This window comes from Dasypus novemcinctus, chromosome 17 (genome assembly GCF_030445035.2).
Source record: "Dasypus novemcinctus isolate mDasNov1 chromosome 17, mDasNov1.1.hap2, whole genome shotgun sequence".
Classification (NCBI taxonomy): Eukaryota; Metazoa; Chordata; class Mammalia; order Cingulata; family Dasypodidae; genus Dasypus; species Dasypus novemcinctus.
This window is the reverse complement of record NC_080689.1, coordinates 91,386,943-91,410,226: the sequence shown is the minus strand read 5'-3', so window position 1 is coordinate 91,410,226 and position 23,284 is coordinate 91,386,943. Positions and strand designations below refer to the sequence as shown.

Genomic DNA, 23,284 nt, shown 5'->3' with positions numbered 1-23,284 from the left:
CTCAATCACAGAAAGGGAATGACATAAGGTCTCATAATCATCAAAGATGGTCACAATTTCACAGATTAGAACATATGAAAATCAGTTACATTTCCATTAAACTGGTTAAAATTCCCAAAGTTTGGGTCTTATGTTCAATCAAGATCCCAAATTTTCTTTTGTAGCCTGTCTTAACAGCCATGGATTTGGAACCAACATGGCATCAAGCAAGCAGCTGTACAGCATTCAGAATGACACTAAAATCTACTGCCCAAGCAGAGGAATACTGGTGTGGGATGTTATTGACAGGGAACACGTGGTTGGCAGGGAGTTCTACAGGGCATATATCCAGGGTACATAAAAATGTTTGGATATTTTCATAGTGGAAACAATTAGAAACAACAACTGAGGGAGTATTGAGTTCCTGGCCAGGGGAACTCTATCACAGTCCCTAAAGGAACAACAACAATCCCCCAAGTGCAACAGCAAAGACCAAAAAAGAATGAAGGTCCAACAATGAGCCCTTGATACTAATGACTATGATTGTGAGCCTGTGCACCTGAGATAAGAACAAGGCCTAGAGCTGCAATGTGCCTAAGAGTTACCTCCTGAGAGCCTCTGTGTTGCTCGAATATGGCCAGTCTCGAAGCCAAACTCAGCATGTAAATGCATTGCATTCCCCCCAGCGTGGGACATGACTCCTGGGGATGAGCCTCCCTGATACTGAGGGATTACTACTAAGTACCAGCTGATGATGTGACTAGAAAAGGACCTTGAATAAAATGTTCAACTCGGACAAGCAGAATATCTCAGTTGACATATAATACCAGGAGTTAAAAATGCTTTTTGACCTGAATCAAGGGGGAAATGGAAAGGACAAATGAGTTTGAGTCTCCAAAAAAGAGCTGGGAGGTTATCAGAGGGGTCGCCCTTATGCACACCTCAGCAGAGTCCCACAGACAGATAAAGTAGATACAACCCCAGGTACTGGTTCTTCTGAGGGCTACAGAAACCCACCTGTTCTATGGTCATGGCAGATGGAGTTCACTGCCATGTCGGTTGGCCCTTCCTTGGAGTTTGTGTTTCTGTGTGATGGAGCTGGACTCAGATGTGATCTTTTTTCACAAGCCTTTCCTGTTAGTTTACCAGAATTGTAGTTGGTGCTGGGGTTTAAGATATACCCAGGGGATCTGAATCTCTGGACTGACCATATGATAGCCAGGCTCTGAGCCTCAACAGACTTCAACTCCTACACTCTGGTTTATTGTACTTATCCCACTCAGCTAATATTGAGTTGGAGAAGGTCAACCACCACAACATGGAGCCTAGAGTGCCTACAACTGAAAGCAGGAGGATTGCATCCAGCATCCATATGGAATCTAAGTCCTCTCTTGCTATAGATGTGGAGTGGACACAACCAATCCAAGGTCCACAGGATGGAGGAATAGAATATGGATTAGAGTGGACTTACTGATATTCTATTCATGAACTATTGTGATTAGTAATCGAAGAAAATGTGGCATTGGTGTGGAGAAAGTGGACATGGTGGCTGCTGGTTGTGGAGAATGGGAGGAAGAGGTGAGATGTGGAGGCATTTTCGGGACTTGGAGCTGTCCTGGGTGGTGCTGCAGGGACAATTACCAGACATTGTATCTCCTCCCTTGGCTCACTGGATGGAACGTGGGAGAGTGTGGGCTATAATGTGGACCATTGACCATGAGGTGCAACGATGCTCAGAGATGTATTCACTAAATGCAACGAATGTCTCATAATGAGGGAGGAGAATGTTGCTATGGGGGCAGGAGTGGGGTGAAGGGGGTGGGGGGGTATATTGGGACCTCATATTTTCTTAATGTAATATTAAAAAAATGAATAAAGACCAAAAAAAATCTACTGCCCATTAAGTATTAATATTTAATGAAATATTTAAAGCATATCACAAATGATAATCATTGTGATCATTGACTATATATTAATGCAATGATATCTGGTGAAGAAATGTAAAATGTAAATTTGATTTAGTATAAGAATCATGTTGTCCCTTACTGAGAAGATGTGAAAAAGGAAGATGTGGTAGAGTATAAAAGAAAATGTAAGAAATGGAGTAAAAAAATATACATTGGATTAATAGCTAGAGGACTCATGAGGTCTGAAGATACATTTTGTGTGTTTGTAGTATTCTGAAGGAGACCCTATAAAACAATCCTAATCCTGGGAGCCTGTGTGAATTACCTCATATGTAAAATCTTTGCAGATTTGATTAAGTTCAAACTTCAGATGGGGGAATTTTCCAGATCATAAACCTAGACCCCAAATGCCATCACATATAGGGACATTTGACCACAAATAGAAAATAAAATGTTACTAAGACAGTAAAGACAGGAAATATTAGTCTTGAAAACTGAAGCAAGTCAGCCACAACAATCAAATTATTCATTGCAATAAGTGTCTTAATACAGGTCTTAAATTCTATTTCTGTGGTAGAATCCTGACTGATTTTAGTACCAAGCATGGTGTGGTGCTATAACAAATATCAAATATGTGGAAGTGACTTTGGAAATGGATGATGGGTAAAGACTGGAAGAATTTTGAGACCTCTGATAAAATGCCTAGTTTTCCTCAAGCAGGACATTGATAGAAATATAGACATTTGCTTCTTTTGAGGGCTCAGAGGATATGATGAACTGTTACCTTAAATGGGAAAGAAGGCAATCCTTGTATATACAGGCAGAAAATTCCTGAATTTTCTTTGAGATTTTGTGTGTGTGTGTGAAAAGCAGAACTTGAAATCAATAAACTTGTGCCCTTAGCTTACGAGATTTCCAAGCAAAGTGTTCCTGCCTTGTCCCAGGTTCATCTTGCTATGTATGTAAAGTACAGGAGGAAATGTAAAAATGGTAAAGTTAAAAAAAAACCTGTTAATTAAAAAGGAACTAGGAATTATGATTTGGGAAATACTCCATCTGTATAGATTGCAAAAGATGCTAAAACTAAGATATCAACTATAAAGAAAGAATGAACTGTAGATAAGTTCGAGTGAGATTTGATAACATTTGCAAGTGAAAAGGACATTAGGCATGTGCATAGGGATCACTTCAACCAAGAAGCAGAAATGAGGAAGAGTGAAGGGAATATCCTGGAAAAATGTGTGGAGAGAACCCTCTTGTCTAATGATATGTGTAATGGGCAGAAGACATGTACAAATTTAACACAAATTTGATACTCCTTCCTATCAGGTATTAAATTTTGACTATTTCACTTATTTTTTCTAACATCAACTTAAAGAAGAATAATTTACTCTAGTTACATTATTCAACCTGCCATACATATATCATCCATCAAAGAAATAGTTGCCTAATGAACATTTTTATTGACTTAAAAGAAGAATATCTGTAGCTTCCCAAATAGATTTCAACCCATCTTTTTAATCAAATTTTAAATTGAATTGATCCTAGCTTGTTTTATCTTATAGACTTCCTGGAAGCTTCCATGTACCTATGTCAGGAACACATATATTCCCAATTCTGGATTTTTATACTGCTTTGTAGCAAAGTCTGTCTGATTTAAGCAAAAGGATGCCACTTAAAATTTCCTGTTGAATGAACAGACAACATTAAGGCAACACTTATTTCTGCGTATAAAATTGTTTTGAGTTTATCCACAGTTTTTAAAACTTTATTGAAGCATATCACTGATGCATAAATATACATAAACAACACATGTTTGGTAATGGTTGTGAACTTACAAAGCAAACATATATAACATCAGACAGGACTCTCATACCTCACCTTACCAGCAATAACTTGAATTGTTGTTAAACATTTTTAACTAGTTATTAAAGAGCATTGTCAAAATATTACTACTAACCAAGGTATTTTCCCTCAACCCACACTATTATTATTATGTTTATATCATTTATATATGAACATATATAAACAAAAAGTATATAGTAAAAGTTGCAAACTTACAAAGCAAACATGCATAACATCATACATGGGTGTCATACATCAACCCTCCACCAAAACTTTGCATTGTTGTGAGACCTTTGTTACAAATTAAGAAAAAATAATGTCAAAATCCTACTACTAATTATAGCCCTTATCTTACATTTGGTGTATTTTCCATCAACCTACCCTGTTATTATTTTTTAAATATATTTTTATTACAGAAATTGTAATCTTATTAAACAATCATGCACATATGCAGAATTCCCAAAATACATCCCTCTATCAACACAAAACACTGTGGTGGAATATTTGTTATAGATAAGATAATGGCACCTGATTGTTATCATGTCCATTGTGTACATTTGGCACACATTTTCCATACTGGCCTACTATCAACACAGTACATCTTTAGCATAGATGCAAGGATATTATATTTTATTTTTATGGGTTTTTTTATAAATTTTAAATTAATTTTTAGATATGGTGTGAGATAAGGGTCCTCCTTCCTTTTTTTGGCTATGGATATCCAATAATTTCAGCACCATTTCTTGAATGGAATGTTCTACCCAGATGTGTGGGTTTGATAGGCTAGTCAAAAATCAGTTGACCATATATGTGCAGGTTTGTTTCTGAACCATCAGTTTGATTCCATTAGTCTCTGTGTGTGCCTTCATGCCAGTACCATGCTGTTTTTACCACTATAGCTAGGTAATATGATATAAAGTCCAGAGATGAGAGGTTGCTTTTCCTTTTTAAATGTTTCTTGCTAATCAGGACCCCTTGCTTTCCAAATAAATTTGATAATTTTGTTTTCAATTTAAAAAATGTTGGTGAAGTTTCTATCAGGATTGCACTGAATCTATATATAAATTTGAGTAGAATTGCCATCTTAATGGTATTTAGTCTTCCAATGCGCGAGCTTGGAATGTTCTTCCAGTTATTTGGTCCTTTTTGATTTCTTTCAACATTGACCTGAAATTTTTTGAATACTAATGCTTTACTTTGTTGGTTAACTTTATTCCTGACTATTTGATTGTTATCTGTCATAAATTATTTTCACCACTCTTGGACACTTTGTTACTTTTATTGATATAATTTTCATTTCTAGACTCTCTTATAGGTCTTTCTCTCCTGTGTTTTCTTTTCAGGCTCTAGCACACCCTTTAGTATTTCATGAAGATCCAGGCCCTTCGTTGGAAATTCTCTCAGTTTCTATTTTTCTCTGATACTCTAAACTTTCTCTCATTTTTGAAAGGTATTCTTGCCAAATATAAGATTTCAGCTGGAAGTTTTTCTCTAGTAGTATCTAAAAATATATCTTAACACTGTCTTCTTGCCTCCATGGTTTCTGGTGAGAAATCAGCACTTTATCTTATTGGGTATCCTTATATGTAAGGGATTGCTTTTTTCTTGTTCCAAGAATTCTCTCTTGTCTTTGACATTTGACATTCTGATGAGTGCATGTCTTGAGTTGGTCTATTTTGAGTATATCTGATGGAAGTGCACTGGCATTCCTGGGCATGGATATATATATGTCCCCCAATAGGGTTGGGAAATTTTCTACCATTATGTTTTCAAATATTCCTCCTACCCTTTTCTCTTCTCTTCTCCTTCTGGTACACCCATGACATGAATATTTGCATGTCTTTTGCTGCCATTAGTTCTCAGAATCCTTGTTTAACTACTTCCATTCTTTTCTTCACCTCTTCTTTTTTATGTTCTTTTTCATAGGCCATTTTTTCAAGCTTACCAATGCTTTCTTCTTCCTCCTCAAATTTGCTATTATGTGATTCCAATGTTTTTCAATTTGATTTATTGCACCTTTCATTCCCATAAGATCTGCTATTTTTCTGCCTTAGCTTATAAATTTTTCTTCGGCTTATCCAATGTCTACTTAATATCCTTAATCTCTTTAACCATCTCCCTGAATGTATTAAGGAGATTTGTTTATACATCTATGATGAGTTGTCTCAACTTCTTTATGTCATCTGGATGCTTATCTTGTTCCTTTAACTGGGCCATATCTTCTTGTTTATTGGTGTGCATTATAATTTTTTGTTGGTGTCTTGGCATCTGGCTTACTAGAGTATTTATTCTGGGTGCAGTTTTTCTCTTTAGTTTAGGACTTCCTGTGCTTTCTTCTTTGCTGGTTGTGCAGTGGGAGTAGATGATATAGTTGATGCAATAAGGTGTGGAGGCTCAAGCTCCCCTCAATGTTCCAGGTACCAATGAAGCTTCTCCCAACTTTCTCCTTTGCCAGGGGTAGGGACAAAGTCACAGCTTTGTGGAATTATACAAGTCATGCAGGCCTAGACTGTAGTGGCCCAGAGAGACTGATGAACTTCATGTCCCTTTCTCCTCTGCCTGGAGTGGGGTGTGGTTGCAGGTGTTGGTAGTAATCTATGCAGTGCAGGTCCAAGATGACCTTGGTTGCCCTGGCAGACTTCTGACTATTCAGTCTGTGCCAGCAAAATGTACCTTTGGTTACCTAAATAGTCTCCTGCAAGGCCTGTCAGCATCCTCCCTTCCAGAGGTGAGACTGAAGCCTAGGCTAGGGCTGCAGGGTGATCTTGGTGAAAGCAACCAGTTCCTTCTGTCACTGTGATTTTCGAACAGCAAGGTTTCCCCTCATGCTGGAGACAGAGTCAATATCATGGCGACTGGCCTCTTTCTGACTTTGTCGGTTCAAAATTTACCTGCTCTTAAGGTTATATTCTAGCCAGCTGAGTCTACCAATCAGTAGTTGAAATCAGTGGCCAACTGTCTCTTTCTCCCCTGTTCTTGGGAATGGAGCTGCCAAGTCCAGTCACAGAATAACTCCTGGGGCAGCTAGCACTGCCAAAGTAGGATGATCACAGGCCACTGAGGCTTGGCCAGTAATTTCCCAAAGAGGCTGGCACAGGTCCCCGACATTCCTCCCTGCTAGAGGTGGGGTTGGTGCCTAGGCTAAAACTGCAATCTGGTCTGGATGGAAAGAAACCGGTCCCCACCAGCACTGTGATTTAAAATCCGCCCCACTTCATGCCAGGCACAGAGTTAAGATGGCGGCTCCCGGCCTCTTTCTGACTTGGACAGTTTCAAACCTTAGATGTTCTCAGGATTATACTCTAGTCCACTGAATGTACTCATCACTAGCTGAAGCTGGTGCCCAAATCTCCCTTCCTCACCCATTTTTGGGAAGTGGAGCTTTCAATTCCAGCTGCAGAAGATGCAGCTACCAAGGTGGCTTGTGCCTCCAGTGGAGGATGAGCACCAGCCTCTATGGCATGGAACTCTCTACTTATGAATCTTCTCTGCAGAACGGCAGTCTCCTCCTTCTATTCCTTCAACAATGGTGTAGAATGCTCTTCTGCTCTTCTGGAGTCCCCAAGCAGTTGCTTCAGCTAGCTGCAGATACCTCTGGGTGTTTACTAACAGCCCTGTAGCAGGAGCTGACTCTAGAGGCTCCTTACTCTGCCACCATCTTGCTGGCTGTTCTCTCAGGTTATGGATATTTTTAAAAGAAAATATGTAGAAATGTATTTGAGGATATTGTGAGGAATTGGACATATCCCAAAGTTTCCATTTATTGGATACTAATGCACTTGTTTCTTGTACAGAGCAATGTCCCTCTAACAGAATCCAGCTGTAATCACACTTTTCTAATTTAAATGAAAGGTCTGTTGGAGGTGCTCAGGGTTTATGAAATTTCAGACTCTATATCGATACACCTTTCCCACATTATTGGTTTGTGCCCTAATCTAGAAGATTTTTGAGAATATTATATTATCAAAAACACAGCCAGCTGAGCTGAAAGGGACAATAAGGGGACAAAATTAAAGAAGGCTGTGGGATTATAGAATTTTACATACTGATAAAACTATGAACATTCAAAAAACCTTTGAAGAGAAACACAATATGATACCTTACTTTGCCTAATTGCTATCATAGTTACTATGGGATGGCTTGAACAGTAGGAATTTATGGGATTACCAGTTTGAGTTTAGGAGAAGTCAGCTACTCAGAAAGCAGCAAGGCATTGCTTTCTCCCCAAAGTCTATAACATTCCAGTGTTGACTATCAGAGATCCTTGAGGTTCCTTGGCTACTATCCCTGTCTTCTAGTTATAGCAATGTCCTCTTCTTTCTCTTCTGGTTTCTGTTCACCTCCATCTTCTGGATCCTCCCTGTGCCTTCTATATCTTTGATTGAATTTCTCATGCTTATAATGGACTCCAGTAATCTGGATTAAGGCCCTCTTTCAACCAGGTGGGCCATACATTAACTCAATAACATATTTGGAGTCCTAGCTACAGTGCATCCACACCTACAGGAATACTGACAAGGATTAAGAATACGTATATAATTCAATCTACCACAGATAAGACAGAGACCAGCTCTGCAGGAAGAGATATCACAGATGTAGGCTCAGAGACCAGAGACCAGGGTGCTGTGGCCAAAACCAGAGATCCAGAGGGCAGAGCCATGTGCCCAAGGACAATCCATAGGTTAGAGAGATGACCCCAGGCAATGAACCTAAAAGAACTTCAGGATTTCAAACTTGCTTGGGAGCAGTGCTCCTTTTTCTCCTTTCAACCTCTCCCTCTTGGATTTAGGATGTCTGCAACATTTATACTATGTCTGCCCTACCATGATTTTGGAATAAGGAAAATCTTTTCTAGTTGTTGGTCTACAGAGAGAAATGAATTTACCCCAGATTGAATCCTACTGAGAATGTAATACATACTTAATTTAGATGATTTAGATGGTGACTTGGGACTGTAAAGGAGATATTTAGGTTTGGGAATTGAGTTGAGGCTGTAATTTATTCAGATGTTTGGGCGTGTTGGGATGAGGACAATGAATTTTGCATCTGGGATAAATGGGTAGTATTGAGGTTGAAGGGAACACACTGTACACTGAATACCAGCCTGAAAATACCTGGTACCCAGGCGTGCTACCTCATATGAATCATACATTGTACTGCATTTAATTTGAGATGGAGAGATTATACTAGGTTTTCATTAAGCAAAAATGCAATCACATGTATTCCTATAAAAGAGATGCAGAATAACTTGGCAGACAAACAGAAAAATGCAAGAGAGGAAAGAGCATAGAGTAATTTGAAGATGCTGGACTTGAAAGCTGGAGTATCAAAACAAAAAATACTGGCAGCCTCCATAGGCTGGTAGAGGCATGGAATATATGCTCCTGGAGAGCTTCCAGAAGTGTGGCCTTACGGAATCCTCGATTTCAATTTTATGGCTTCCAAAACGATGAGAGATTTTAATCGTTATTTTGAGTTATCAAGTTTTTTTCTTTAAATTTGTTAAAACTGCCACAGAAAACTAATGTAATCATTAATAATTAATAAATAATTGAGGGATTTTAAAAAGAGATATGAAAAGACTGTCAGTCGTAGGAAAGAAGTATTTTCTATGTATCACTTTTGGCTCATAGCCTGTTATGTGTGTTACTCATTTTGCCTCACAGCATCCCCACAAAACAGTGGCATTTATAATATACACTTTATATCTAAGAATCTTGACACTGGGAGGTTAAGTAATTTACTTGAAGACACATGGGCAGAAAGTGTCAAAGATGTACAAAAAAACACCTAATGCTTCAGGGGCAATCACTGGACATTGTAAATCCTCACAGGGCCCACTGGATGGAATGGGGGAGAGTATGGGCCATGATGTGGACCATTGACCATGAGGTGCAGAGGTGCCCAAAGATGTACTTACCAAATCCAATGGATGTGTCATGATGATGGGAACGAGTGTTGTTGGGGGGGGGGAGAGGTGGGGTGGGGGTGGTGGGGTTGAATGGGACCTCATATATATATATATATATATATATATATATATATATATATATATCTTTAATGTAATATTATTACAAAGTCAATAAAAAAAATAAAACATAAAAAAAAGAAAAAAAAAAAAAAACACCTAAATATATACTTGAGATGAAAAGTTCTGGGGAAATTTGCACATACTTATAAGTAGGATTAGAAAATTGTGGAATAGCCCTAAGTAGGAAAAGTAAGAGATAATATTCAATCTTTAAAAATTTTCTTTTCAAAAGAAAACATCGGAAGCTGAGCAGAAGGACCTGCCTGGAGAGAGTCCAGTAGGTAAGGAGGGAGAGTGACAGACAAGACCTCCAGAGGAGAACTTGAACCTGAGCTGCCAGGATTATACCTTTAAATCATATTTGGAGGACAATAATAGGATCTAGGAAAGGGAAGAAGAATGAGGAGTCAAAATAGGAAAACTTAAATAAAGAAGGCACAGGGATGAGGTAGCTGATCCATCACGGTACAAAACACTTGGAAATGGGCTTTCATTTCATCTTTTGGAGCATGAAAATAGCCATCCAAAGAAGCTAGAATTAGTCTGCCAGTCGTAAAAGACATGTGGTGTAGTCAATCCAAAGTCAGGCTGATGGCCAGTTGAGGAATATGGGAAGGGAATCCAAGGCAACTGAGCTTAGATCAGCCAGACCTCAGCGGACCTGCCAGAAAACTATACACCAAGAGTAGGCCCAGATGAATCAGTCAGACCTCCATATGAGCAGACTGCATGGCTCACCAAAAACTCACCAGCTTAAGCTTTATGATACTAGTTTTGAGCATGATATTTTACATGACAGTAGTTAACTGATGTATTTTCATCTTTTAATTGCTATTCATTCTTAAGCCACAATCTCCTCATCAGACCTGATTTATTTTTTGTCCTATCACTCAGAAATGGCATAGTGTATATTTTTCACATGTGTTTTTTCCTCATCAACTACAATGAAAGGAAGGACCTTTACAACTGCCCGAGGAATCACTTAATAAATATTTCTTCAGTGAATGGATCACAAAGATTCAGTGATTAAAATATCTCTCATTTCTAAGAATTTCTAAGTTATATGTGTCAAGAGAATTTGATGTATTCTCCTCAGGTTTGATGAGACATTTGGTGAAACTAAATTTCATCTTCCAATGTATATATGAAGAAATTTCAGAAATAAAGTAGAATGTATGGGGTATTCACTAGCACATTGGCAATAATGTGTTAACTGTTTATCCAAAATGTTCAGGTTACAGCAGGCTTAAGAACCATGAATTCCTTCAGTGCCAATGGATGGTTAGAGAGAAAATTGACAACGGTGAAAAAGTTCAGGAGGAAAATTGTCACACATTTCTAGATTGATAAAGCTGAAGAATAAGAGAGTTGCCATGAAAGAATGAGAATAGCTGAAAGAGATAGAGAAAAAAAGGGCTTTACAAAAGGAGGCAGACATTCAGTTATTCTATAAATATTTGAATATAGACTGTTCTAGTTTGCCAGGCTCAAATGGGTCAGATTTCGCAAGAGGTATTTACTAACTTAAAAGCTTACAATTTTGAAACTGAGAAACATGTCTAAATCAAAGCATCATCAGGCAATGCTTTCTTTTCAAAGACCAGCTGCCAGGGATCCTAGACCCTGTCACATGGCAAGACACAGGGTGATATTTGCCTATTTCTTCGACATCTTCCAGGATTCATTGCTTCAGATTCTTGCTGCCATGGCTTTCTCCTTCTTGGTCTGTATCTCATTCTGATATAAATGACTCCAGTAAATGGACTGAGACCCACAGTGGGCCAGGCATGGACTGAAGTGACCTACTCACAAGTTTCACCTATAATAGTTTATACCCACAGAATGCATCCACCTTAACATCATACTTTGCTGAAGTGCATACTGCTTCACACCATCAAATATACATATATTCCTTTTTGCATTGTTTTTCCTTTTTACACAGATGGAACATAAAATATTAGGCAAAGTTGTAAAGAATAAAATTGTGTATGTGTTATTTCAAAGGTATGGCAACAAGATGAAGTAAACACAGACCTTGTAACAATATGGAAAACATTTAATTTTTGGTGAGTCTGGTGTTTCATCCATTTGATAAGAGAACTATAGAAATAGGGTGACAATCACTGGAATATGAAGCTCACTGGAAAATTTTATATCCAAACTTAAATCAACATATTTCATTGAGTGAGCATCATCCCTTATAACATAAACATTCTTCAATGCGTATAGTATATTAAGGCATCCACAATTACTGTTTGATGGTAATAGGAAATGAAAATATCTAAATAAAAAAGAAAATGGTAGAGTAGCAAATCAAATCACCTTTTGTGACACTGTTAAGAAAGTCCTGGATGGCAACAGAGTCCAGGGAAGGAAAGAGTAAGGGAGGAAGATGACCTTTCATTGAGTAAGTTTTGAATATAAAGGATCAAGGATTTGATTTTGTGAAGGACAAGATTTGAAGGATGATGGGGAAGAAGGAAGAGGATGGAAGGAATAGGGAAAGACGACGGTAAAATTTTAAACATTAAGGAGGTACAACGAAGAGAGAATCAATCTATCAGGGTGTAAAGTTTACAAGACCCTTGCCTAGAGGGTAAGAGGTAGAAATTTATTCACCTTGTCCTTCGATCTGGCCATATAAAAAAAAAAGATTTCGATGGTACAGTCCCCTAAAGGATGTGGTTTCTCAGACAGATGGAGGACGCAAACAATTTCAAGTCTGAGGAGGAAGCAGCTGGTGCTGCAAGACTCACTGCCCTATAGCCCTGGGGAGGAGGTTTGTGTTCGAGGTTGAAGCACTGTGGGAGGAAAGCTGTTATCGTGCTGACAATAATAATCTCCTAAATCTTCAGGTTGGAATCTGCTGATGGTGAGAGTGAAATCTGTCTCAGACCCACTGCCACTGAATCGATCAGGGACCCCAGATGCCCGGGTGGAAGCACCATAGATGAGCAGTTTAGGAGCCTGTCCGGGTTTCTGCTGGTACCAGGCTAAGTAGCTGCTAACACTCTGACTGGCCTTGCACTTGAGGGTGATGGTCTCTCCTGCAGATGCAGCCACAGAGCCTGGAGACTGGGTCATCACGATGTCCCCACTGGAACCTGCAACCAGAAAAGAACATAGATCAAACATTAAATCACACTTCTATAAAATATGTATCAAAATGTAGGTTCTTATTTATCATATATATTCAGATCTGCTTTAGATGAAATAGTTTGCTCACTCTGCATATTAAAACCATTCCTCAACTTTATCAAGATGATACTCTTCTACACCTCTCACCTGAGGCCCAGAACACCAGGAATAACAGCAGTTGGGAATGTGACATCATCTTGCTCATCTGTCTGATGCACTCAAGTCCCATCTCCAGGGAAACTGCATTAATAGAGCTCTGAGCAGACAACCAAGTCCCCGAGGAGCACATGCAAATCAATAGAGAGTATAAAGTCAAATGTGCCTGTGCAATGAGTTGTAAAAATAAATAATGGAAGGAGATAAAAATACCAGGACCACAGGAAATAAAACCACATGCTTGCAAAAGACAAGAAATAAACTTAACACCACAATTTTCAACAATATTCAGTACAATTGGAAAATGAAATATTTTATCACCAATTCTACTCTTTCAAATCAAATGCACCCAACTTGAAAACAAAAGGATCTTTTAATGGAATACATGCATCTATAAGTGTATATTTTCAGAACTTAATAAAATATTATAAATATGGTGCCAAAACATATGTGGAATATACTCATGTCATTGGATAGGTTAAGATTACTTCACATATTGTATATCTATCTCAGGCTATTCTAAATTTTAAACGTATATTTGAAGCTCCTCTTTGACATCCTAAAGGCCCCTCACTTAATATACCCAAAGCAAGACCTCTGTATTACCCTTAATACAAACACTACTCCCAGAAATGCGTCAACAAATATTTACAAGTCACCCTTAGTAGGGTCCTTTAAGTCGACCACTCTCTAAAATCATTAATGTAGTGATTAGCAGACCTGAAGAGCAACACCTCCCCTTAGTGGTCATAGGTAAAATGGCTTCTATTCCCAAATTCTGATCGTGCAGTTCTTCATTCATTCCTACCCAAAACCAATGACACTTACAGAATTATGCAAATAACAATATCATGAACACTTCTAGGCATAGAAAATTAAATTATGAACAAGTAGAACGATTCATTTTACTGGGAGGGTACACGATAAGCAATTAGCTTTTCTGTAGCCATTACGAACCTGCTTCTTTGAGATTTCCTCCTCTGAGCTAAGCTGTTACTCAGGAAAGGTAGGGCCATGTGAACCTGGTCCATTTCAGGATCAACCCTCTGCACGAACAGTCAGAGGAAAAGAGAAAATTTGGGTCAGTTTAACAATTTCATAGATAAAAAAAATCTTCCACTCTAATGAATTTAATTTTTCCTGCAAAGATTTTTTTCCTAATGTTCCTAAGAGGTTTTCCTTCATGTTGAGTTTCCTAGGGCATGTATTGTTCCACTTCTAATTAATAGTAAGTACATTTTCTGGTAGTTTGTTTCCTTAGGAGCCCATTATCTTAAGAGAAGGTCCCCTCCCTGGATTCTGGAATGGTGCTGCACATGCACATGTCACCAGGAAAGCCATTCCTTCTCATCAACTATCCACCCTGTTCTTGGTGCATCATATATTTGTGTTTAGAAGATGCTAATAATTAATTCAGGTTTGCTCTACACACCCATGTTTTCCCTCCTCTTCCCTGAAGTTGCATTTAATACATATTCTTAAGTTTGCCTATTTTACTTGAATTTCTACTACCTAATTGATAGGTGTCTTGTATCAGTGCAATATAATTTCCTTTCCATTCTTACACATGTTCAAAAATTTAAAGTCATCACGGATGACAGGATGATAAACCAGGATATGTCATTCAGGGTAACTGACCCCGAGGGATCCGCATAAAATGTGGAGTAAGGAAACATTCTCTTTGAGTGGGAGACAGTTGGCCGAATGCATGAATAGAGGGTGGGCTGGCCTTCAGAGCCCAGGGGTTAGCACTTCAGAAAACGAACAGGATTTGGGAAAATATCGTCCTGGATAATTATGAAAAACTAACAAAACAGAGTGTGAAAGCAGACAGGGGCCTGATCCAAGGCGAACATTAAATCTATGAAAGTTTGAGGCTTAGTTTACATACTATGAGAATCCATGGAACAAGATTTAGAATGAATTTTTCATTTTAGCAGATACTTTTGGATCGTTTTACAAGCAATAGCACTCCAAAGATGCAGACACAGTGGAAGCCACTAACATTTCAGTGCAGATGGGAAACTAGCTTTTCTATTATCTCTTCTCCTGAAGTCATATAATGATTTTAAAAAGTGAAATTTTCCAAATGCTCCCCCAATACCAAAGACCCAATTGAGGTCCAATCAATCTTTGGTAAATGTTTAAAAAAAAAAACACGCACATTGTGTTAAGTAAAATTCTGGAAAATTCTGGGGACTTCTGCCCCCTGGTATATACACACCTTCTCTTAGTTGTTGAAACACATTTCAGGTGCTGCTGTGAAGTGATTTTGCATATATCATTAAAGTTGTTAACTTTAAAAAGGGAGGTCTGTTAAATCTTGCTATACTGGTCAGAGACAAAGAGCTCAGAGAGATTCATAAATAAATAGGATTTATAATGGAACAATATATCTGAAGTTGGTTGTGGAGTTCCTAGGGACCATGTGGCAAGGAATGTGGGCAGGATCTAGGAAGAGAGAGCTGACAGCCAGCAAGGATATAGGATCTCAGCACTGCTACCTAAGGAACTGATTCTGCCGACCCTAATGAACTTGGAAGAGAACATTGTGCTCTGTGTAGAAGAAGTTAGTCCTATTTTAACCATGTAGGAAACTGAGAAGAGAATCATTAATACTGGACCCAGAATCCTAATCTATAAAACTGTGATCTCATGAATTGATAATTATTTATGAAATGAAAGAAATCTGATATATATATGTGTGTGTGTATATATATATATACACCTGTATATGTATATGTATTAAAATGAACCACTTGCTAAAAGGGTAGTCATAAATCCAGATTAAAGAATTAGCATCACACTAGCTCATGGTTGAATGACACTGACACCTGTCTCTTTTCATGCAACTTGGTGTGCTTTATGCCCCTTTCACCACAGATGATTTCCTGATATGTTACAACATCCCCAGGCTCAGGGCTGAATAGTGTGCTATGAAAATACAAGAGCAGAACGAGCTTTGAAGATGGTCAGGATCTGTCCCCTCTGTTTCCATGGCCTTTTCTCTGACAAATGAAGAAATTCTAGACAGGGCTGTTGGTAAGAGGGCAGTGACCTGGGGGCATCCCAGGTAAACCTGAACCATGATGCTGTCTTCAAATTTGCTTAAGACCAAGAATGTTTCATATTCCTAAATGTGGATGACTTCTTCCTTCTCCATGGGACCATATGGGAATGTTACATTTGGTCTTGAACTAAGAAATAAACTGTCTTATCCTTCCATTTATTTAGAATTTATAATTCTATGTGTTTTATTTAGTATTGTTTACTCCTGTTGTTAAAATGACCAAAAATATCTTAATTAGTTATACAAAATTCAACTTGGCAATTATGTTTTCTGGGCACAGCTCACACTATCCCATGACCTTACCAAGGGGCAGTCAAGCCAAGTGCTCCTGTTGCAGACATGAAATCAGGCTGAGAGATATAAGAGACCCAATTAACATGCTGCCAAATCTAACATGCTTCAGAGTTCTCAAAAAATTCTACATAATCTATGGAATTCTTGTTCCCCAGTATAGATACAAAGCCGCAATTTTGTGCTCAATTAGTTTAGGCATGAATGGATGAAAATCATGTGTTAACAAATTTTTAATATGAAGGTAAAATTAATCTTTAAACTTGAAATGATGAGATTTGTTGCCAAATGCATAGAATATTGATGGACAGAAGGAAATATGATGCAATCCTTTAAAATGTGAGCATTGCATTAGCAATGAACAAGATATTTTTCAGTAAAGGTCACATTATATTCCTGCAACAGATTCATGGAAACCAAATGCATGTGATATGCTGGAATTGGAATCTGTAAGGTGAACAAGAGAGGAGTAAAAAATCAGTTATGAATGAATGAAGTCCAGATTATAGTTACTAAATTTGTATCACTGTACATCTCTTAGTTGGATATTGTACCATGATTTTGTAAGATGTTAATACAACTCCTGTAACTTATATATGAAGCTAAAATTATTCAAAAATAAAAATTTATTTAACAAAACATGAAGAGAGATATCTCAGTATAGCTGAGTGAACATTGCATTTGACCAAGTGAGTTCTGCCAAAGATGAGGTCATGTAAGACAATCCTACTCTAAAGCCAGACCCCATCTAGAGTGACATTAAATTTCTTTCTCCAGACATTCAGTATCTCACTTTGCAAGTGAGAGGTACGCAAATCGCAAAAGTGATTATCTGACTCCTGATTTTCCTTACCTCATTGGACCCTTTGGTCCAAACAAACCTACTTTAGAGCAAACTCTTCAACCAGGGTATGTGTCCCACTGGGTAGACAAAAAGGTTTTCCCAGGGGTTCATGGCCAAGAATAGGTTTAATGGAATACATTTCTAGATCTATGTATTCTGCTAATATTGTTTCTTAATTTGATCTTTTCAAGAACAGTCAGGTTTTTTGCTGACTCTCCATTCCCACTTCATGTGCACAATCACCGTTAACTGCTTTAATAAGATAAGTGAGCACTCACTCATCTTACCATAGGCGTTTCCATGGGATCCAAAAAATGTGCAGCCAGAAGTGCAGGGATTTTTCAGAGACCCACGTGGGTCAACACACAGAGAGTGAATGACTCTAGAAACTGGCAACTCTCCTGTGGTGCCAAATATTTCACACCCAACAAACTGAAGGAAGATGTATTTGAATTGTCAGACCAAATATTTCTACTTCCAATCAGGGAATTTGAAAATTCATAGCTTGAGTCCACCTTGTTTATTTTTGTCTCTTCCATATTTTAATAACAACCTGACTGAAAACTTTCCATTTACAATTGGAACTAGCTAAACAGTACAAGTTGAAATTTCCCACTTCCTTGAATAAAGATATTAAAGACTAGCAACTACTTTTAAATATAATTAGAGAAAATTATACAAGATTTCTTTATGAAATGTTCATTAACATAGAAGACACCTTGGTTAGTTTAAGAGTTTTGAACAAAGTCTCAAAATTTTTTGAAAAATAACCTACAGTTAGAAAGAGAGAAGGTGTGGAATGGATAATTTCTTTAAAATTCAATATCACCTTGTCTAACTTCCTGTTCAGTTACTCTGTGTGTGGATATGTGTGCACGTGTGTACAGATATGTGTGCTTAAACATATATATTTTAAATCTATATGTATTATAATATTTATGTATATAAATATTTGTGCATTTTGATCACCATAGTTTCTCTTCCAGTGAGTAGAATAACAGTCAAAATATGAACAAGTTTCTACCAAAATAAATTAAAAGAAAATCCCATCATCTTCGCTTTCTTAAATTGAAAGTAAATTATTCTTACCACCACATTTTGCTTTCCGGAAATTTGTCCTTTTATTACCACACCCATCGATCAGTTTTCTTCAATATTGAAGTTTTTATTGAATTTACAATAGTATTAATAATGGGAGACATTGGGCCTCCAGTAGAATGATTTTTTAGAAGTTTATTCTATGCCCCATACCCCCCGAATTGATGCCCACCTAGAACCTCAGAATGCTAAATAGGGTCCCTGCAGATGGAATTAGTTAGATGAAGATGAGGCCGTCCTGGAATAGGGGATTGAATCCAGGGGCTGGTGTTTTTCTAAGGTGGGGACGTGAAGACTCGGAGCCACGGAGGAGGGCGGCGTGAAGACGGGCAGAGAGGCAGGGGCACCACGCCAGGCACCGCCCAGGACTGGGAGCCCCCGGGCGTGGAGGGGCTCTCCTCGCAGCCTCGAATGCGCTGGCCCTTTCGACATCTGGATTTTTTTTTTTTTTTTTTTTTTTTTTTGTCAGTTAAACCTTTATTGGTTATTGAAGATCCGAGGTGTGTCACACCTTAACTGAAGTAGTCTCATAAAATGTCCTACTTACAATGGGCTTAAACGCACATAATGGCTTAAATTTAAGAACATATCTTTCTGGGTTACATATAGTTTTTTTTTTTTTAAATTTTTTTATTTTTTATTGACTTTGTAATAATATTACATTAAAAATATATATGTGAGGTCCCATTCAACCCCACCCCCCACCCCCCCCTCTCCCCCCCCCCCCCCCCCCAACAACACTCGTTCCCATCATCATGACACATCCATTGGATTTGGTAAGTACATCTTTGGGCACCTCTGCACCTCATATACATTGGTTCACATCATGGCCCATACTCTCCTCTATTCCATCATGTAGGCCCTGTGAGGATTTACAATGTCCGGTGATTACCTCTGAAGCACCCTCCAGGGCAGCTCCATGTCCCGAAGACGCCTCCACCTCTCATCTCTTCCTGCCTTTCCCCATACCTTTGAACCCCGGCCTCCAGGACTTTGTAGCAGACGCCCTTGGGGTAGCTGGTGCGCTTGCGCAGGGGTCCCCGCTGTCCAGGTGCGGCCCAGGCCCACCAGAGGCGGTGCACGTGAGCAGCGACCCCAGGCGCCGCCTCGGTCAGTCCCAGAAGTACCTGCCTTTGAAGAAGAATCCCCCGGGTGGGGGACGCTGCGGCAGAGTCGGCGTGACACCCGAGCTCGAGTCCTATGCGCGGGATGCTGGGTCTCTTCTCTGGGGCCCCACAGGAGGGGAGCGTCCTCGGGTGGCGCAGTGGGGGACACGGACTCCCGCACACCCTGCGCACTTCATCCTCCTGGGCAGCCCGCTGGAAGAGAAGGCGCCCCAAGCACCTTGCCCTGGAGCCCGCACGATGGACTGCGGAGCCAGGAAGTGGCTCAGCCCAGTGCCGTGGCCAAACTCGAGGACTGCCCCCACAAGCAGGTCCGTCTAGACAGATACTGCCAAATAATGAAAGCTAAATCAGTATTGGAACTAAACTGTTTTCTAATGGAAGCATCTGAGGTTATTAATGTTAAAGAGACATCAATGAACTGTTTGAGAAACCATTCTTTTTCTAATGGAGAAAAAAGTCACTTCATATTTCATACTCGCACAAAAAATGTGGAATTAAAGATAAGCAAAATTAATTTGGAAGAACCCCCATTTGTTCTAAATGAAATCTCATTTGTCAGAGTTACTTAAATAAATCTTCAGCAGATACATGTGGTAAATTGGTGTTAGGAATAGTGCGATTAAAAAAGAATTTTCCCTGAGATACAGATGCTAGTATTCTGTCATGATGTACGTTCTGGTTTAAATGAGGTTAGCCCTCATATCATACAGTAAATTTCAACAAACCTTTAGTGCAAGTTACACTTTTCCAACCTTCTACTCTTTGTCAAAAGGAAATTATTAAGATGCTCGTTGTGGCTCAAATGCAGCCATTCTCTAAGCCACGCTCAACATACAAATACATTACTACCCCCAACGTGGGACAGGAGTCACAGGGACGAGTCTCCCTGGCACCTCGGGATTACTATGAGCACCAACTAGCAATGCAATGGGAAAAAGACTTCAACAAAAAGGGGGAAAGGCTGAAATGTGTTTATATGGTTAAAAGACTTCAAAGTGAGTTGGGAGGTCATTCCAGAGGTTATGCTTGTACACATTGCCACAGGATCTCATTGACAGCCCAAGTAAATATTGCCTTAAATAGCAGGGCACCTGAGGACCCTGGAGACGTCCAACACCATAAACAGCACAATCAGCTCTGGAGTTTGGTACCTTGCAACTGAGCCCTACTTTAGAATTGATACCCCCTAGTGTGACAGAGATGGACTCAGTCGTGGTTTCCCTATACATGGCTCTTCTACCCCTTCTATTTGAACCAAGAGTCAGTACTAGAGTTAATAGGTGTATGTCCAAGAGACAAATCTTTGGGTCGTCCATGTGCCAATTGTAACTGTTTATCTCAAAGGTTACCAATACCTACTCTCCAATTTATTGGACTCACCAAGGACAACTAACAAGGAGATGATGTTGGACAACGAAATTCTCAAGGAGCAAGGAGGGTCTGCAACTGCAAGCAAGAGAGTCCCATCCATCTGCCCCATGGGATCTAAGCCCACTCTAAACTGGAGGCAGAGTGGGCATCACCATTCAAGCATCCTCAGGCTTTGGGAATGAATGATGGGCTAGAGTAGAATCACTGGTATCCAACCAGACACAATTCTAGCAATGGAAGAAATTTTCTCTTTGAGGTGGAGGCAGTGTACACAGAAGTTTCTGAGAGAAGGGAAAGGGAAAAAACAGGTCTCCTATGTGGGCCTTTTCCGGACATGGGAATCATCCTGAATGACGTTGCAAGGACAGATGCAAGCCATTGTATATGTTGTCATAATTAACAAAATTGTGCAGGAGAGAGTGGAAACTACAATGTAAACTAAAATCCATAACTTGTGGGAGAGTTCCAAAATGTGTTCATCAATGATAACAAATATACTACAAAAATAAAGGATGTTGTTAGTGTGAGAAAATGTAGAATGGTTAGGGAGCAATATTTTTAATGTGATATTTTTGTAATATAAATACTTTAAAAACTTTTTTAAAGTATAAAAAAAGAGGCAGACCCATTTAAAAATGGGAAAATATTTATTAATGTTTGCTTTTTAGCATTCATTTTTTCTTTTTTTATTGCCGCATAAAAAGTTTTTGTGAACAAATGCTGGTAGGAAACAATAAAATAGTCACAATGGACCCCCTACACTAAATGTCAGAGCCACTTTAGCAAGAGGATTTACGTTGCCCTTTATTACTTGCTTGGCAGGACTCCTGATTTCTCTTCTCCAGCAAATATTTTACATTTGCCTAACCCATAATTAACCTGTAATTTCCAATGTTTGCCACTATTTAAATCTAGTCCAAATTGGCAACTTTGTTTATCAGGGTAGATAGCTCAGACCAAGGTAGTATACCCAAGAGAATGGGAGTTTCAGATGCATCAAATATTTCAGCCAGCATCTTCTAAGACTAAATGGAGTCTTTTCCCAAGGTGATAAGGAAAAGGGCCAGGAACACCAGAAGGGTTGACACAGGTCTCTCTCAAATTTAACCACATGGTAGAGAGACAGCTCTATTCTCTATACTGGAATGTCATTATCTAAACCATAGCAGAAGCTAGAAGCAAAAAAAAATAAGAAACAATTACTAAAACCACAATGATTTTTTAAATTGTAGCTATTAATGACACTTTCTAGGTAATAAAAAAATTGGAACAAATGTGAAACTGGAAAGCACGCTACAATAATTTATAAAAAGGTAGACTTTTTTCTGGCATTCTTGAAGAGAGAAGGTTGAGGAATTCACAAAATAACTCAATCCCTCTAAATTCACCAACTACATAATCAACTAGATCCTCTCAGCATCTCAGATTAGCTGAATATCAGAATCAGGTGGCAAAGTGGTTGAAAATATGAATCTTGAGACACATTTGGATGAAATACTCAATTTCCAGAACTGGAGTTTGGGTATCTGTTCTGAACAAAGTCACCGAATTTATACCCTGTCTGCAAAAGTCCATGAATGGGCATTTAGAAACTAAAGCTGCAACATATAGGCTGTCCCAATGACATCAAGGACAAAATTAAATGTTTTTAGTAAGATTTTATGAAGATTGAGATAAGTAGAACATAACATGATAATCATTGTATTTATCTTAATAGTAAATTAAAATTTGGTGAAGAATTGAAAAAAAAGGTATATGTGATTTTGATTTAAAGATCAATCTCTGACTTTATTGTGATCTTGGTAAAAAGGAGGAATGTGCAGTGTATTCAGGAAAACACCAGGCAGAAAAATATGTTATATCAGAAACTAGAGGATTCTGAGGTATGAGGATGTATTTTTATTAGGATAAAGACTCAAGATATAATAGACTGACAAGAAACAGCCACCTATAAAGCCTGAAAATGAAGACAGTGCTCAAATCTGGTCTAGATGCCAGGCACTGCTCAAACATTTTACATATATAGATTTCTTGAGCCTCAAAACTAACCTACAAAACACGAAACAATTTTCATATCCTTGTACCACAGAATGGTAAAGTAACTTCAATTTCCAGGACTAGGAAGTGTCAGAACTATAAAAAGAATATTCCATGCTCACACATGGGAAGACCAAATATCATTAAGACACCAATTCTACTCAAATTGATATACGGATTCAATGCAATCCTGATAAAAAGTCCAACAGAAATTTTAAGTAAATGAAAAACATGATTATCAATTTTATGTGGAAGTGTGAGTCATCCTGAATAGTCAGAAACATTTTAAAAGGAAAAGCAAAGTTGAATAATTCTCATTTCCAGACTTTAAATCATATTCTATCTACCCTTAACATAAATTTTTCAGTTTCCTTATTTTACTCAAATTTC

General features: G+C 38.5%; 1 gene segment (V, D, J or C); it reads right to left on the bottom strand.

Moving 5' to 3' along the window:
• Positions 1-12,522: 12,522 nt before the first annotated feature.
• Positions 12,523-23,284, bottom strand: part of LOC101425274 (immunoglobulin kappa variable 3-20-like) — a 62,917-nt gene continuing 52,155 nt past the window's right edge. Inside the window, 1 exon segment of the V gene segment in view lies at positions 12,523-12,866. Within this exon segment, the coding sequence occupies positions 12,523-12,866 (344 nt within the window).